This window comes from Periplaneta americana, chromosome 1 (assembly GCF_040183065.1).
Source record: "Periplaneta americana isolate PAMFEO1 chromosome 1, P.americana_PAMFEO1_priV1, whole genome shotgun sequence".
In the NCBI taxonomy this organism is placed as follows: domain Eukaryota; kingdom Metazoa; phylum Arthropoda; class Insecta; order Blattodea; family Blattidae; genus Periplaneta; species Periplaneta americana.
In genome coordinates this window covers 166,077,943-166,097,173 of record NC_091117.1, presented here as the reverse complement: position 1 = coordinate 166,097,173, position 19,231 = coordinate 166,077,943, and the positions used below count along the sequence as shown (strand labels likewise).

Sequence of the window (19,231 nt, the reverse complement as noted above, 5' to 3'; positions counted from 1 at the left end):
ATCCATGGAATGCGTCGCCATTCCTCTTGCAACATGGCACTCAGTTGGACAATGGAAGTTGCCACATCTCCCCAGACCTCAATCACCGGTCCAATCCGTCCCAAAGGTACTAACTGGGATTGAAATCAGGATTCTGCGCAGGCCAGTCCAACCGGCGAACATTATTGTCTGCATACCACTGCATAGTAGCCGCCGAAACATGGGACCAAGTTCCATTGTCCAACTGAGTGCCATGTTGCAAGTGGAATGGCGACGCATTCCAGTGGATATCCTACACAAACTAGTGGAGAGCATGCCTGACAGGGTGGCTGCTGTTACAGCAACAAGAGGTGGTACCACGAGGTTCTAAAGGGCAAAAACAGTGCCCAATTACTTTTTGGTAGATAGTGTATTTGATCGTCGGCGAATAAGAGAGTTGTTAAATCAGTTATATAAACTCTCCTAAAAGAACCTAGCCATTCAATAATGACTTGGCCAATGTATAAATCTATATTAATAATAAATCTGTAGCCGAAATTTTTCTGGTAATTTTCGATTTTCCAAAAATACTTGGTCCTAACATATATAATTAACCACCTTGAAACCGAAAATCGTATTTTTGAAATTTTTGTTTGTATGTCTGTATGTTTGTTACCTTTTCACGCGATAATGGCTGAACCGATTTATATGAAAATTGGAATATAAATTAAGTTCGTTGTAACTTAGATTTTAGGCTATATGGCATTCAAAATACTTTATTTAAAAGGGGGGTTATAAGGGGGCCAGAATTAAATAAATCGAAATATCTCGCTTATTATTGATTTTTGTGAAAAATGTTACATAACAACAGTTTCTTTAAAAATGATTTCCGATAAGTTTTATTCTTTACAAAATTTTGATAGGACTGATATTTAATGAGATAAATGAGTTTTAAAATTAAAATAACGCCATCTAAGACGGTGCAATGAAATAACAAATGACTTCGTCTATAAGGGGCATTGGGCAACAACAATCGAAAAAAGGGCCTTGGACAGCAACAATCGAAAGCTATTAAACTATTCCTATGCACAGAAAATTTGATAGGCTTTTTTGTACATTCGTTTTTTGTATTTCTTAAAATAATATTTATGTACACACTCATTTTAATCTCAGAGAATTAATGAACAACGAGAGTGAATTGATTTAGTATGCAGTAATAGTACGTTAGCTTAGCAATCCATTATTTTATAATTCAAATTTTAACTACGCTCAATCGAATCGTGTTAAAATACATAAAAGAGACTATATATGCAATAAATGCAATGCAAAAAAAATTGGGTAATGAGCCAAGCAGATTATGTTGCGCTGTTGTAAAGGTTGTTGCTTCTGAGATTCAAGAGCCCCCACAACAAATTAAAAACTTTCTTATCGGAGTACATCCGTTGTCAACGCACTTTTTATATAATATAATATAATATAATATAATATAATATAATATAATATAATATAATATAATATAATATAATATAATATAATATAGTATAATAATAAATATGTAGCCGAAAATTTTCTGGTAATTTTCCCTTTTCCAAAAACAATTGGTGTTAACATGTATAATTATTCATCCTGAGACCGAAAATAGCTTTTTTGAAATTTTTGTTTGTATGTCTGTCTGTCTGTTTGTTACCTTTTCACGCGATAATGGCTGAACGGATTTCGATGAAAATTGAAATATAAGTTAAGTTCGTTGTAATTTAGATTTTAGGCTATATGGCATTCAAAATACTTCATTTAACGGGGCCTGAATTAAATCGAAATATCTCGCTTATTATTGTTTTTTTTGTGAAAAATGTTACATAACAAAAGTTTCTTTAAAAATGATTTCCGATTATTCTATGCAAAATTTGGTAGGTCTGATAGACTTTTAAAATAATAATACAATACGTTTTCACCGCCGCCTCAGATTGTAGCGTTGTTGTTCCTGCAGTAATTCCCATGTGCAAAATATAAAATTTTTGAGTAGGAAGAAAAAACACATTTATTCATTCCATGGCAATGGTACATAGGAGATCGTAAATTCTTACATTTTCGAAAGAAAGAAATATAATTACATATCACTGTTTATGCTGTATCACTATTTAAGTTATTTGAAGGTTTCAGAACCATAGTGGGCCAAGCGCCATTTACTGAAGACGTAGAAAACAAGGGTTAAAATTAAGTTATTATCATAATTCAATGGAACCATATAGCAAGTAATATAAAGTATACACAATAAAACTAAATGATATGTCAATCTTCATTAAACTATAGTTGCGTGTAATAACAAATAAGAAACATGTTAAAGGAATTGTCATTGCACCAAATGAGTGGTCTCTGGACCAAAATGATCGCAATTTAATTATTTAAATACAATTTCAACTAAGTAACATATTAAATGATTTATCCTTCTAACAAACACGAATGTTCCCTGGATCAAACGTCCTATTTTAATTACGTAATTACTTTATATTTATTTCTAACAGGTGCAGCGGAGCGCACGGGTACGGCTAGTTAAACAATATGGGTGATAATAGGCACACTTTTCGTACCCCTAAGTTAGTTATATATCTTATAATCTGTTAATTTCTTAGTTTAATGTTTCTCTATCTTGGGACAGAGACTATGACATGTTCATATGATGGCAATGAAGTGATGGTGAAAATAGAATGACAGAATAAACATTAGTATCTGAATAAACCTATATTATTGCCATTCGCTCAGTATATGCCGGATAAAATCGCAGTTCCATTGATATAATGGTCTAATCAGAATGATAGAGGAAGTATAAAGGCTGGTTCACAATAAACCGGGAACGGAAACGACGAGAACGAGAACGGAAATAATGTTAAAATAAATATATTTAAATTGAGCGTTCACAATAGTTAATTGTGAATGCTAACATTTGAATACATTTATTTTAACAATATTTCCGTTCTCGTTTTCGTTGTCGTTTCCGTTCCCGGTTTATTGTGAACCAGCCTTAAATCCTCTGAGGAAGTATGGCCGCGATCTTCCTAAAACACAGCCTATTATTGAAAAAATAATAATAATTTAATAAAGTGAACTAAGTGATAAATGACGAAAGTTCTGTGCTTATCTTCTAGCATCCCCGTCGAGGAGCTGATAGTTTTCGCAGGAGTGCTCAACAAGACCTGGCAGTCGTCTGAATCCACCAAAGTTGTCCGCAATGTCACCCAAGTGTTCCTGCATGAAGATTTCGTGTATGAAAAATATCTCAATGACATTGCCATAATGAAGGTACGTCCAAAGAAAATTATATCGAACTGTTAATATAGGCTGTGCTTCAGAAGGGCACGGGCTGAGTTCCAGGGTAGAGAAGTTATGTATTTCTATCATTGTGCAAAACCGAGTACGGAAAATATAAATTAATACTAGGTACTATTGAACGCCCGGCGCTGTAGTTAGTATGCAAAACTCTTCTGTCTCGCAGAGTGTCTCAGTATTCGGTATAACGAATATTCCAGTTGTTTCTCACTCTTTGTGGGTGGGCGGCAAAGGCAGACCACACTGAGCCATGCACGAGTTTCAAGAACGCAATTATAACCGTGTAGGTCTACCATTTTCTCTCACTACAATCAATTAATCAATCAGTTAATCGTCCACCGATCGATCCATCCATCCATCCATCCAACGATTAATTGATTCATTTATCTATCGATTCGTAGATTCATTAATCCATGGATTGATTCACTAATAGGCTCATTCATTAATTAGTTGATTCTTTCATTGATTCATTGTTTCATCTATGTATTACTGTTGGATTTCAACAACATGCAGGCTAGCGCGTCTGGCCACGAAACCAGGTGGCCCAGGTTCGATTCCCGGTCGGGGAAACTTATCTGGTTGAGGTTTTTTCCGGGGTTTTCCCTCAACCCAATATGAGCAAATGCTGGGTAACTTTAGGTGCTGGACCCCGGACTCATTTCACAGGCATTATCACCATCTCATTCAGACGCTAAATAACCTAGATGTTGATAAGGTGTCGTAAAATAACCTACTAAAAAAAACAACATGCATCGTGAAAGTACAAGTTTAGCATTAGAGCTAACTTCTTAGATATAAATTCCACTCGATTCACTGGGATTTGACTGCGGCTAAGTCCGCTAAGTGATGCACGACTACTTATATATGTTACTCATGAATTGAAGACCTCCCTAGAATAAGGATGTAACCAACAAAACTGTAATTCATGTTTCAGGAGGAAGAAAATTAATTTCAGGGACATACCCTATTTCATTAGCCCTTTATTTACTTTCACAACCATTTGACTAAACAGGGATTTAAGTTTATTCAGCCATTGAACGCAATAATTTATTGTTATAAATAAATGCTTTAAAAATTACTTTTTCCACCTACATCACGTATTTCAAGAATTTGATGTTACATCCTTTGTCCAGGCAGGTCTTCAATTATGAAGCAACAATGAGTGGTATCACTAGTGGGATTAATAGTACTAGGAGAAGCAATAGTACTAGCGGGAGAGTAATAATAGTAGAAGTAGTGAGAGTAGTGGTACTAGTCAGAATAGTAATACTAGCGGCGGCGGCAGTGGCAGCAGTAGTAGTAGTGAGAATAGTGATACTAGCACAGTCTAATATATAGAGTCTTGAAACTTGAGTTGTGAGGGTACTAGAAACAATAGGCTAGACTGTGCCGGTACTATTTCGCATTGTCTGTGATGAGGCGATAGTAGCGATCCTAGTGGTTAGCAACTATCTATGGATGCACATTCCCTACGTATTGAACTTCGTGACTGTATATACTAGACTGTGATACTAGTCGGAGTAGTAATACTAGTGGAAGTAGTAATATTACTAGTAATGGGAGTAGTAGTGTGGGAGTAGTAATAGTAGTTGAAGTAATAGTATTGTGGGAGTAATAATACTAGTAGGAGGAATAGTGCTAATGGGAGTATTAATAGTAATAAGAGTAGTAGTAGTAGTAGTAGTAGTAGTAGTAGTAGTATTTCAATTAATCAACTTATATTTGCCTTCAACAATTAACTTTCTTTTTTCTTTAATGTATCACATCACATTATTATACATGTTTATTGTATTCAGGACCCTTGTGGTCACTCAAAATTCTTTGAGCTGATGTCTATAATTTAGAAATTTATTAGTAGCAGTAGTACTAGTAGTAGTAATATTTTAATTTTGTGAGAAATGTCGAATATCTCCTTAAAATTTAGGCATAGCATTTGAAAAGATAGCCTATGTAAATTTTCCTTGTAGCGACTCAATAATTGATGTCAGTTTTTCAGATACAAAGCATTAGCAGACATTAAGCTGTAGTAAGAAACAAACTGAAATAATATGCAGAGAGAGATGAACAAAACAAACGAGCTGATTTTGTTATTATTTTGGATCCATATCCTACCTGTTTCATGTTATGGGAAATGTTAATGAGTTGTGCTATGGAAAAAGGAAAAATAATAGAATAATTATTACCAACATTTCCATTTTCATTATACGGCTCAGAAACATGGACCTCAACATTGGAAAAAATTCGAAGGACTGAAGCAGCAGAGATGAGACTGCTGAGACCTTTGGCAGGATATACTTAGGATAATGAATAGCAAAAGGAACGTCAACATCAGGAAGAAATTAAACATCACCGCCATCACCGATACCATATCAACGTAACGAAACATGATGCATGAACATGCATCACTGATGTCCAACAACAGGCTGTCTCAGAGGCTATTTCACTACAATCCTTGTGGAAAGAGAGAGACCTTGGACGACCAAGAAGTGGAACAGACCAGAGCGCCTATAAATTATGAATATAAATTATAAGCAGGGAACGGATTTATATGGACTAAAAATATATGAAATATGTAAATATATATGTAGTTATTTTTACCAAAATATGGAATTAAATATGGATTTTTACCAAAATATGGAATTAAATATGGACTTAAAATTATAAAAAAATGACTATGTACGTTAAATATTGGTACATTTTAATCAAACTAAACAAAAAATATAATGGACGTACCTTATCTTCCAATGTAGTTTCAACAAAACACAATTTTTATTGTCTGTTACCATAACAATAGGTTACAAACATTTCTTTCAAGTGCTGAAAAGTGAATCTTCTTCTATTGTCTCTGAGGATAGATTTATACTGACTAAAAGAGCGTTCGACGTCACAAGAAGTAACTGGTACATAATTCAATTTCACAATGTCTGCTGGGGATAAGTCCAAGTTAATCTTCACTGTTGATTCACCACTCATCACAGCAACAACCTTTTGTAGTTCTTCATATCCAGGGTTTTTTGAAAGTACAGTGTCCACCTTAGCTCTTACTGCATCTGCAACTTTACCTCTACCACGATTCAGTTGTTCCACAGTACTATTTATAATTTCAAAACTTTCAGATAGTGAAAGGTGCCTATTTTGGAGACTTTTGAGCGTTTTTATGATGCATGAAAATGTATGCTGAATGTGAGCTAAGTCATTCTTCACACTTATGTCACAGGTAACTGTTTTCGCAGTATCAATTGAGACTGCATCTTCAGAGTCCAATGCAAGGAGAACATTGTTAATAGAGTCTATATGTTCGGCATAATATTCAACTGCTTCTAGCCATGTACCCCATCTAGTTAAAATTGGCTTTGGTGGCAATGGAATTTCAGGGTACATTTCTTTCAACACGTTAACTCTACTGGGAGCTTTGAGAAATACTTTTTTCACTGATGAAATCAACAAATCTACTTTAGGGAAATTGTCTCTGACCACTTCTGCCACACGATGAAATGCATGCGCCACACAAGTAAAATGAGTCAATTTAGGATATACAACAGATAATGCTTGTCCAGCTTTGACCATATAAGGGGCAGCATCGCTAATAAAGAATAACACATTATCGTACATAATACCCTTTGGCCACAGGATACCCATAGCTTCGTTGAACAGTTTAACTATAGTTTTGTTATTGCACTTTTCTAGAACATCACAATGTAAAAGAATTCGTTCAGAATATTGTTCACTTAACAAACCGATAACTACATTACCAACAAGTCTACCTTCTTTGTCGGGAGTCTCATCAATGGAAACCCAAATTGAACTATCTTTAATTTCATCTCTTATCTTCTGTATTGTCTCATCGTAGATGGATGGAGCATACGTCTTCCTAAGTGTTGACTCATCCGGGATTGTATGTTGAGTATATTTTTCAAGGAATTCCCTGAAGACCTTATTCTTTAGTTTGTAGAGAGGAATATCAGCAGAGATGAGAGAACGGCACAGGTCGATGTTAAACTCAGATCTTACATTCGATGTTGTTGGTTGTGTTAAAAACAATTGTCTCTGCTTGGAATTTAGTTGTTTGTTGGCCTGATGTTTACTAGTTGTAATGTGTTGTTGCACCAGGAACTTTTGTGTAGATGATACTGCACACTGACACAAATTACAAAATAATATTTTATTGTCAGTTGATAAACCATCTTCTTTAAATTCTGAAATGTAACTTGTTAGTTTTGATTTTAAATTGACTGAATGACGTACTTTTGGCATATTTACCGTCTTTATAGTATGATTTACAAAACTGAACCTATGTGTACTCTGACTGGCATTTAACTGTTGAGCTGCACAACTGAAGTCTGTTAAAAATTTTAAATTAAATTAATACAGTTTTGTAACTTACTTTCCCATTGTTGATAGGACTGCTAATTTTCAAATAACTCTGATGTTAAAGGGATTACTGAACATGTGTTTAAATCTCTATTGTTGAAATGTATTTTTAAAAGTTAATGGAATTTTGTTTTGTTTTATTGTTAAACCTAATATAATATGGACTGTTTTATATGAAATATGGAAAATATATGGAAATTAACGAAAATATGTACTAAACTCTAAAATATGGAAAAATATGGAAAATAAAAGTAGGATTTTTCAACCCTACATATTGTGAAACATAAAGATAATGCAAAATATAAATTATATTAGCTTTATAAGTAAATATGTATTTACATATAAATCCTTTCCCTGATTATAAGTAATTTCAAAGGGAACTGAAACGTCATTCAAGTATTCTAATGTTTCTTGCATTAAAAAACATCCCATTTCACATTACACCAATCTTCTTCACGATTCTCTCTCTCTCTCTCTCTACGAAGACAACAAAAATATATTTATGCTTTTAAAACGAAGTAACAGTGACTTCTGTAACTTGCGCTCACTAACCGATGAAATAACATCATTAAACATTCTTCAAAAAATGATCAAGAGTGATAATTTCTCATCAAGTCACTAATATTATTTCTTTACTAGCCGTACCCTTGCGCTCCGCTGCACCTGTTAGAAATAAATATAAAGTAATTACATAATTAAAATAGGACGTTTGATCCAGGGAACAACTTTTACAACAGCGCAAGATAATCTGCTTCGCTCATTACCCAATTTTTTTTGCATTGCATTTATTGAATATATATTTTATGTATTTTAACACGATTCAATTGAGCATAGTTAAAATTTGAATTATAAAATAATGGATTGCTAAGTTAACGTACTATTACTGCATAGTAAATCAATACACTCTCGTTGTTCGTTAATTCTCTGAGATTAAAATGAGTGTACGTAAATATTATTTTAAGAAATACAGAAAACGAATGTACAAAATAGCCTATCAAATTTTCTGTGCATAAAAGCTATTTTAATCTTACCTGTCCTCGATTTACTCGGAAGTTACTGTAATAACATTATAGCATTATGTCCATCTAGAGAAACTACACTTTCAAATGGTGAATTAATAATTAATTATACAAATCGGTTAATTTAGCTTCTGATATTACTTCATACAAACACAGAAACATTCTCTGTAGGCTATGTTTAATAGCTTTCGATTGTTGATGTCCAAGGCCCCTGTTTCGATTGTTGTTGTCAAAGGCCCCTTACAGACGAAGTCATTTGTTCTTAACTCATTGCACCGTCTTAGATGGCGTTATTTTAATTTTAAAACTCATTTATCTCATTAATTATCAGTCCTATCAAAATTTTGTAAAGAATAAAACTTATCGGAAATCATTTGTAAAGAAACTTTTGTTATGTAACTTTTTCACAAAAATCAATAATAAGCGAGATATTTCGATTTATTTAATTCAGGCCCCTTTATAACCCCCCTTTTAAATAAAGTATTTTGAATGCCATATAGCCTAAAATCTAAGTTACAACAAACTTAATTTATATTACAATTTTCATATAAATCGGTTCAGCCATTATCGCGTGAAAAGGTAACAAACATACAGACAGACATACAAACAAAAATTTGAAAAATACGATTTTCGGTTTCAGGGTGGTTAATTATATATGTTAGGACCAATTATTTTTGGAAAATCGAAAATTACCAGAAAAATTTCGGCTACAGATTTATTATTAGTATAGATATTATTTTTAGAAAAGTCATCTGGAACTTTATGTTAGACTCTGAGCAGACGTACACATATCACATCCAAATTTATTCAATATGTGCAATTTCCAACATCTTTATGTAAATAAATATGTGAATAATAATAATAATATTATAATATTATAATAATAATATAATAATAATACTATAATTATTATTATTATTATTATTATTATTATTATTTCAATATTATTTTCAAGAATTTTTCCAGCCTACATGCAATCAAGGTTTTAAGAGAACAGAAGATATTTATATATTTACATAAATAATTATTACTCATATTATTTTTCTGAATTAGGCAGAAGTATAAAAGTGCTTGAATAATCGTCGACACAATGTATAGGCCTAGTGATAGCTTGTATCTGTGTTAAAAGCGATGGGAGGCTTATAAATAAACGATCAGAGTACTGTAACTATTAGTTCATTTGAACCAAAGTTAGACCTAAAGTATTAAGGGTCATTCACACTGAAAAGTAAACGCAAACAGGAAGTGAATGCCAAAACTTGCGGTAGGTCATTTTATGTAACCATTGACAATGATTGTCGTAACCGTTAACATTAGAAATGAACGAAAACGTGAACGCAGAAGCTTGTAAACTCCAAGTATTTCGTTTGAGGTTAACATCAGTGATTGTTGATTGTTTGCAATCACCTGTTTACGGATATATTGTATTTCATGACCTTATGGCAACGTTAGGTTTCGATTGTGAATGAAGACTAAACTGCTACTGTTGCTATAAAGTTTGTGTTCTCGCGTTAATGTTAACTTTTTCATTGTGAATGGGCCTTTAGTCATTTGATATACTACGAGTGCACTTTTCCGAGGAGCACATCAACATTGATCATGGCAATCAAATGCTGTCATTCAAAGCCGTGGGTTAGTTTCATCAACAGCAATTGGCACACCTGTGTGAAATGAGTATTAGCAGTATAACGAGAAAGCATGTGGAATATGTATGGAATAGTTTTATTTTCATGTTTCAAATAAAATTATGATTGATTAATTAATTATGATTGATTAATTAATTATTAATGAGAATCATATTTCGTGTGCATTATTTCTGGATAAATTGACTCTGTGGCATTAAATGGAAAAGATCTGTCCAATAGTTCAGGAAAAATCGCTCTACTCAGAAACATACGGCGACAGAAACAAAACACTGCGTAGGCCTATTTCCTCGAAAAACTTGAAATCGATTTTTTTGCAGCATCACTCTACTATATACAGTATTTTCTCTTGACAAATAAGATTAAATATACGTCATTGCTTTTAAAATAATTTGGTACTATAACGACGATTTTCTTCAATAAACGTATTACTTCATACATTTTTTTCCTATATTTGACACTGACTCCTTTACACTCCAGTTTCAATTTTTATACAATTTTTAAGCATTTGTTGCTCATGAAAATCCAGGCCATGCTTGTCAGATTGTTATTTGAGAACATTATTTTCCGAATAAAAATATATGTATGAAGTGGAAAGAAATTCTAAATTCTTGCATTTAAATCAGAAATAAAAGTTAAAAAATGGATCATAACGAAGTCTCGAGAGAGTTTTCGCTTTCGCAGTCATGAATAGTAAGTACATACAGTAGGTAGGTAAATGAATGGATGTAAATCCTGCCATATATTATAATAACTGTTTTTTTAATATTACTCCAAATAAAACCCGTTGAAAATATTACTAGTAATGTTATTACCTTTAAATTGATGTCCATCAGGTCTCCGTACAATACACTCACAACAGCGAAATTTTAAATCGGTTCACATTACTAATTATTAGAACAGATAATAATATACAAATACACTAAATTTAGATAAATTAAAGAATCACGTTTCTAGAAACTTAAGGCTAAATTTCGAATATCACAACTAAATAATCAAATATTAATCTATGCCCTAATAAAAGAAAGAAAATACTGAAGAAATATCAATATCGCCCACGATACAACCGGTCCTATTCGTATACTGAACTGCCGCGTTATGTCAACCGATCACGTCTCAGAATCAGCGACGATTTGAAAGAAAGAAGGGTGGATGACGCAGAGACACCAATATTCACAGACAGTTTAGGAAGTTAGTACAGGATGAGCATAAAATCGTAAAGTCTGAGATCTGCACGTTAAGGAAGTCGGAATAAAATTATTCGTATATACAGCACATGTAGGAATTTAAACATCAAATTAATATAAGCTTTCATTCATAGAAAAAGGACATAATCATTCATAACCAAGGACGTAATCATACGCAACTATGATAACTTATTAAAAAGTAGAAAGGAATTTTAGGAAATCCTCATAATTGAGCGTAAAATCTGTACAGGAATTAAGATAAATACATACAATTGCTGTAAGATTTATGTACGTCTAATGAACAGAATGAAATAAGCTGTGAAAAACAGTTATCTTCCAATAATAATAATAATAATAATAATAATAATAATAATAATAATAATAATAATAATAATAATAATGTCCCTGGCGTTTTCCACATTACAGTGATATACCGTTGTACCCACCAGGAACAGCTTTGCAGAATGCTCTATTCCGTCGAACAGGTGGTGGACCCATTGCGGAGACATTATAGCCTACGTAGGAAGACAGACGAGAACTAATGTTGAAGATTTTTTTAGGGTTGGGAAGGAGTTGGGTCTATTCCAGAATTATCCTTAAATAATAATAATAATAATAATAATAATAATAATATTGTGAATTTTATTAGTTACAACAATGTAATTTATTCGTCACAACAATAATTCCTTTCTACAATTCACCTTAAACGCTCTCGTCAACAATTGGATCTTCACTCACACAGTATTCGTTATAGCACTCCACCGACGACAATGACAATTGACTTGGACTATTACGCACAACAATGAACTGTTAATCTTAACTAATATTTACAAAGCACTATTTACAAATCAGAACTACCAGTTTTCAGTTCACAGTTTTTCTATCTCAGTCACTCGAGTTCACGGTATCTCGAACCACAGACCTTCAGAGACAGTTCACTGTACTCGAACTCGGGTCCCTCCAACTGCGGTCCACTGCACTCGAACTCAGGTCCCTCCAACTGCGGTCCACTGCACTCGAACTCAGGTCTTCGGATGCTGACGCAGATGCGGACGCACACTCGAGTCGAACTCCGGCTGGCTTGCTTGCTCTGGCTTTCTCACTGACTGAATAACTGAAAACTCTACAACAACTCTCTAGTTCGCTGGCGCCTGCTCTTTTATAGCAAAATCATAGTTGCGAGAACCTTCTACAGGTGTGTAGAGAATTATCTCAATATCTCTACATCGACATTTCTGGAAGGGCCGGGAAGGTCCGTTCCCCCTTCCCCCCGTAAGCAGCTGCGCGCGCGGACTCGTCGCGTGACGTAATACACCCTCTCTCTTCTCTCCACCGCGCGACGTCACTCAATGTTCCGTGGAGCCTGTGCGATCTGCTTTCATGCGGGACGCTGGTCGTGAGTTCGATTCTCACGTCGCTGTCACAATATTAAAACAGAATGCGTCTAACAGAAAAGAATAATAAAAATATGCCTTAATAAACCCCTTGATTATCCTTCAGAGCTCCTGTATTCAGAATTTAAAGTATTTGATTTCCATCAAATTTATAACAATGTATTACTGAATTTCGTACACAAAAACCGAAATATATTTAATTTATATTCACATAAATATAAAACCAAAAAATCAGACAACGTATGCTTGACAGTTCCTAAATGTACTACAGCTGTAGCTTATAATCACAGTAGCAACTTCGGGCCAAGGCTTTATAACATGATAATAGATAAATTCCCAAACATACGATTTGCTAATGCTCCTTATTTCAAAACATCTATTAAAAATTGCTGTTAACAGAGAAAATTTAAGTTTAATTATTATTGTAATATGTGTCTTTTCTTCTTCTTTTTTTCTTTTATTACCTTTTACTCTGTTATTCAATAAAATATCTTAACATTAACTTATGAGGAATGCCCCCTGAGCGCGATTATGTAACTTACTCTTTCTGGGGTTGCTAGAGAGTTCTTATATAAAAAAATCAATATGTATCTTTGTTTTGGTAATAAAGTATTATTATTATTATCATTATTATTATTATTATTATTATTATTATTATTATTATTATTATTATTAAGACAAGCAGAGAACTATTTTGAGCCGCACATAATTAACAATTAACTGGTACGCTGCCAATAAGTATAAAGAGAATATCCTGTAAATGCTATTGTTATACATCTGTATGTGAGTAATGCCAACCTTGTATTAAGTTTTTATACTTACGCATGTATTGTGCATACGTCTGTTTCCCGTTGTATGAAAGTACAACTGAATAACAGTATTTTTTTCTTAATATATTGCAACCCCCCATGGATTATAATAAACTCTACTAAGTAGATTATGTACAAATATGGAATTAAAATGTGGAGGAGTCTTGATGACAGTCCACCTGTATGTAGGCAACAACTTCGCACGACTGTTCACACGTAGCATATATACAGGGGCTCTTGTTTACTGGACATACGCAGTAAGTTCTAAGTGAAACTTATACAATAAGGGAACTCCAAATTTTATGTCCGTCTCTGTACAGAATTTGTATGTGGATTTCTCTTGTGTATAGGAAGAAACCCGTTCACATCTTTCAGTTTATCGCATATAATGTAAGCATTTCCATGGCGACCGAAGTCGAATGACGTCAGAGTAATTTCCGTTCCAACAAATGCTTGAATTTTAGATCGAATATAGACGTTACACATAAAAAATTATTTAGGTGCCAAACATATTGGAAATCTGCATTTACGATGAGTGTCCAACGCTATCTTTTTGCAGTATTACAATAGTATGTGTCCATAATTAGTATAATGAAAATAAATAATTTTGATGCCGGCCGCAGTGTATAGGTGATGTGTTGTCTTTTTGTTTTGAGGTTGAGGTTAGGCTTCGTGTTGATCTCACGGTGCTATATCCCGCCTAATATCAGGTCGAAAGAGTTAACTGAAAATGAAATAAGTTTGACATATGAGCCGTTCAGAGCAGAAGTGGTGTAAGTCAAAATTTGATAATGATGGTTAAATACATTGTGTAAAATACAGCGCAAAGTAGCAATTATTAGTAGTCAGTGGATAGCACGAAGGACATATTAGTTGCTACTTTGCGCTGTATTTTACAGAATTTTTACTTTAGACCTCATTACCCAATTTTGACTTACACCACTTCTGCTCTTAACGGTTCATATACAGTAGGTTACAGTATGAGAAAATATGGATGCATACAAATTAGTAGAATAATTTTGACAATAATTGTAATCAGTACTATGCTATAGGTGAGTCCTGCGTTTCCTGAAGACAACTCGGCTCTACAGCCCATGCAGCTGCGCAAGGAGGAGGCTCCTTTGGGACTCAACTGCACGACGAGCGGGTGGGGACTATTGGACAGTGAAGAGTACCCGGATATCCTCCAGATCGTGTCTGTGCCCTACATACCCGAAGACGAGTGCAGACAGATATACGAGCTGAACAACTACACTGAGAACGAGATCTATCCGGGCATGACATGTGCCGGCTACGAACAGGGCGGAAAAGACGCCTGCGCAGTGAGTGTTGACAGTCAAGGAGTTACTATTTCTTTAGTCTTGCTGACCAGAGTTTGAATTTTGGGCTGAAGATGCAAATTATTTATCTCTTTCCCAATGGGACTGGGTGTTTGTCTCTTGTGCATTGTTACTTTTGTGCCATACAGTATATATTAAGTGGTTTCTTTGCCCAATGCTTACCACAACCAGAGAGTTATTATGTTTATGAACGTCTCTTATCATTTGACAAATCTTATACAAGCCTGAGAATGAATCGAAATGGACCAATAAATCTGAATCTTGAGTCATCACACAGCCTCCGTCTAGTAAACATGTAACACACAGTCTTATACCTTTCCGAAAAACATAACCTCGCAGCTTCGCTTACAGTATTATTCAACATCGCTCATAGATTGTGGATGTCTTCTTTTAATACAAGTTATATTGAAGATCAAGGTTAACTACGTTTGTAACGTTCAATTCCAAGTCATCAACTTAATATTAGAAGATCACGTTTCATAACAGGAAATATTTCGTTCGATGTGACATCGTCAATATCAACATCAATGGTTTTAACAAAAGCTTCAACGCTTGAACAACTCAACATTTGTACAGTAAATCTGAATCTTGAGTCATCACACAGCCTCCGTCTAGTAAACATGTAACACACAGTCTTATACCTTTCCGAAAAACATAACCTCGCAGCTTCGCTTACAGTATTATTCAACATCGCTCATAGATTGTGGATGTCTTCTTTTAATACAAGTTATATTGAAGATCAAGGTTAACTACGTTTGTAACGTTCAATTCCAAGTCATCAACTTAATATTAGAAGATCACGTTTCATAACAGGAAATATTTCGTTCGATGTGACATCGTCAATATCAACATCAATGGTTTTAACAAAAGCTTCAACGCTTGAACAACTCAACATTTGTACTTTTCAACATAGACACATCAATATATTATCAGTCTAAATTATATTTTATTATATCCACAGTAAAAGGTATAAGATAAGACAGTCAAATCTGTGTGTAAGCAAGTTGTGTGAAAAAAACAGCCAAATTTGTAAGCAAGTCTTCTCATACATAACACATTATATGATATTTCCCAAGTTTTAATATTTTTAAACTATGAAGACTTGTACTTTTATATTTATTTATACACTTTAGGTTAAGGTTTTAATTATTGACAATAAGGGCATATTGTATACAAAAAAATGAGAGATTATTATATTGTATTTCAATCATGTATCTGATGATATCGTTTGGTACGACGAAAACGTTAATACCTAGAATAAATATGCAATATAAAGGTTCACATCAATATGCAAGACGTTAAGTCATTGACGGAAAATATCAAATCACTCATTGTATATCAAAGACTTATCTGATAATATTTCTTCAAAATGAATTGCAAAACTGAATATTGAAGCTAAACTAGTTTTCTGCATTATTACTCTCAATCCTTTCTTGATATATATACCTTTTCATTTCCTCAGCTACCGTATGTTTCTTTTTAGTTCGTTCTTCATGTTTTCTGCGTGCTTCTGAATCCTTTGTTTCCTTCTACGTTTCTTTTTTTTTTTTTTCATCTTCTACTGGTACCTTCTTTCCTTCTAACTCTGTTTCTTTCTTTCTCTGCATACATTGTGTCCCAGAAGTCATAATGGAATTTTGCAAGATTATGTCTATTAAACGGAACACAGTATTACGGAACGTATTGGTTGCAGGGAGACAGTGGTGGCCCCCTGCAGTGCGGCGGTCTGTTGACGGGCATCGTTTCCTGGGGTGCTGGCTGCGCAGAGCCCAACTACCCCGGCGTGTATGCTGACGTCGTCTACTACAAGGAATGGATCGCCACTCAGCTCGCTAAGAGCAGAATTAAACCCTTGTCAATTCCTGTACAACACATCACATCGTGAAAATGCTGCAACGGATCGAATTAGCGTGATACGAGAGAGAGAGACGCTGGGATGCGTGAGACAGATGGGCATTCGGAGAGACTGTGAGTGAGTGAGTGAGTGAGTGAGTGAGTGAGAATGGACATTAATCAAGTTTATTAATGACTTGAATATTTAAAATATTCAAATGGCGTTAACCACACAGCGGATTTTCAGTCCCTATATAGTGGCAAGACTTCTTGTCACTTTGCGTACGGAGGGAGCGTAGCAATGAGTTCAATGACCTTCCTGCACCTGACGTACACCTAACGTTCCGTATCGGGACCGAAAATCCGCTTTCTGTTAGTAACTTATTGCTATAACATATAAAACATTGTATGCTCAATATAATTAAAAAAAACAGAATATAAAACGCGAATAAGCTGCATTATTGAGTTATTTATATGTAGAATGTTGTTTATTACATTGGTCATCGAGAATTATTCCATAGACCTATTAACATTTTCAAATAATATGAACTGAAGGATTTCCTCTGACCATTACTTCGGTGGTGGTTTCTCATGTCATTCATTTATTCTGCCCAAGGGCAGCTTTCTCAAATCTTTCCTATTTTCTGCCTTCAAGAACGTATAGCCTTATAAGCCTGATTAATATCAGCATATCGTCGTTGTTCCTGCAATAACACCTATGTGCAAAATATACAATTTTCAGTAGGAAGAAAAAACACATTTATTCATTCTATAGCAGTGGTACATAGGAGATTGTGAATTCTTACATTTTTGAAAGAAAGAAATATAAATAGGAGATTTTATTATTTGTTGTATCACTATTTAAGTTATTTAATAGAACAAAAATCTGAAAATCTATAAATATGTCACATAGGAGTTATTGCAGGAACAACGACGATATAGTCGATATCAGTGATCGGCATTTCCAGACTCACGAGGTAATCCCTTAGTACACACGCAATGAGGAGGAGTAAAGCATGATCACCCTCCTCTTAGCCATCACTTTTTCATTCAAAGTCAAGCAGTTTGGATATCCTCCCCTTCCTACCTTATCCTTTACTGTGTTTGCGGGCTCCATTTTATATGGCGTAATCTTTGCCGACCACTGATCTATATAAACAAAACTGACAAAGGAGCTAACGCATTTTTCAGACTCTTCTAACGCTACAAGTTAACGCAATAAAATTGAAGACATAGCTATATTGATATATATATATATATATATATATATATATATTGCACAGTTACTCTATTTCATGTATATAATTATTTCTACGAATAGTAGTGGAGCTAATAAAAATTGTAATTATTTTACGTTATTCATAATAATTATGTAGAATAATATATTCAAGCTTATGATTGTGTTGAAGTCTCTTAGTAAATTCGAAATATAACTTCACAAAAACTGCACAAGAAATCTCGATGAAAATGCTCATGTACAGTATATTGATTAAAAGATGATATTACTGCCATTACAAAGTTACTGTATTTTGTCGATAGCAACCTTAAAATTGACTGTTATATTATTCAACAGTATCGTCTTCCTGATGTAGATGTTCTAAAGTGATATAAAGTTGCTACGAATTAAGTGACGAATTAAGAGAAATATGAGACAAAAGAGTTACAAAAGTCAATTGTCTTTTAAGTAACTTGGAAGCAGATGAGATTAAATCGCTATAGAAAATAAGATGATGTTCAGAGTTTGATAGAATTTCAAATTAGACTACAATTATAAATATAGGCTATACTAAAAGCAACAAGTTTATAGAGAAGAGGAAAGAAAAAGGAAGAGAAGAAAGGAGAGAAAGGAACGAAGAATGAATGATAAAACAAAGAAAATAAAGGGTAATTGTCTCTGTACAGTTCTCTAACGGAGTATAAGTGGCACAATAATATAGGATAGTCAATTATGTCTCCGGCAATAAGACCCTGAATACAAGACCTGCACATGTGTATAAATCTCTAAATTTAAAATATTTTCGAAACTAAAGCATCCAGAACAACTGACACATAATATTCCTAGCATGTTTATTTCTATTACAAAGGTTATAATATTGCGCCGATGTTCTTACATAACACAAAAACTTGATAAGGACTTCCACATCGCAGTCTCCCTTTTAGAATAAAAACTGCCTTAACTCTTAAAACAATTTTCCTCAGATGAGAAGAGAAGGTAATATCTCTAATTACAAGTAAAACTTACACGTATTTATAGCTATATTTATTTTCTTTACGTACCCTATTTCTTTACTTGTTTCTTCACATATTGATTTAATTATTTATTACTTATTTATTATTTATTTATTTATTTTTC

At 33.8% G+C, this 19,231-nt stretch overlaps 1 protein-coding gene across 1 annotated transcript in view; it reads left to right on the top strand.

The window, feature by feature from the left end:
• Positions 1-17,067, top strand: part of LOC138703428 (trypsin-1-like) — a 35,974-nt gene extending 18,907 nt beyond the window's left edge. Inside the window, exons 4-6 of the mRNA XM_069831284.1 lie at positions 3,102-3,255; positions 14,758-15,027; positions 16,739-17,067. Coding sequence (XP_069687385.1) covers positions 3,102-3,255; positions 14,758-15,027; positions 16,739-16,930 — 616 coding nt within the window. The 3' untranslated portion in view covers positions 16,931-17,067. The remainder of the gene's footprint in view (positions 1-3,101; positions 3,256-14,757; positions 15,028-16,738) is intronic.
• Positions 17,068-19,231: the final 2,164 nt, after the last annotated feature.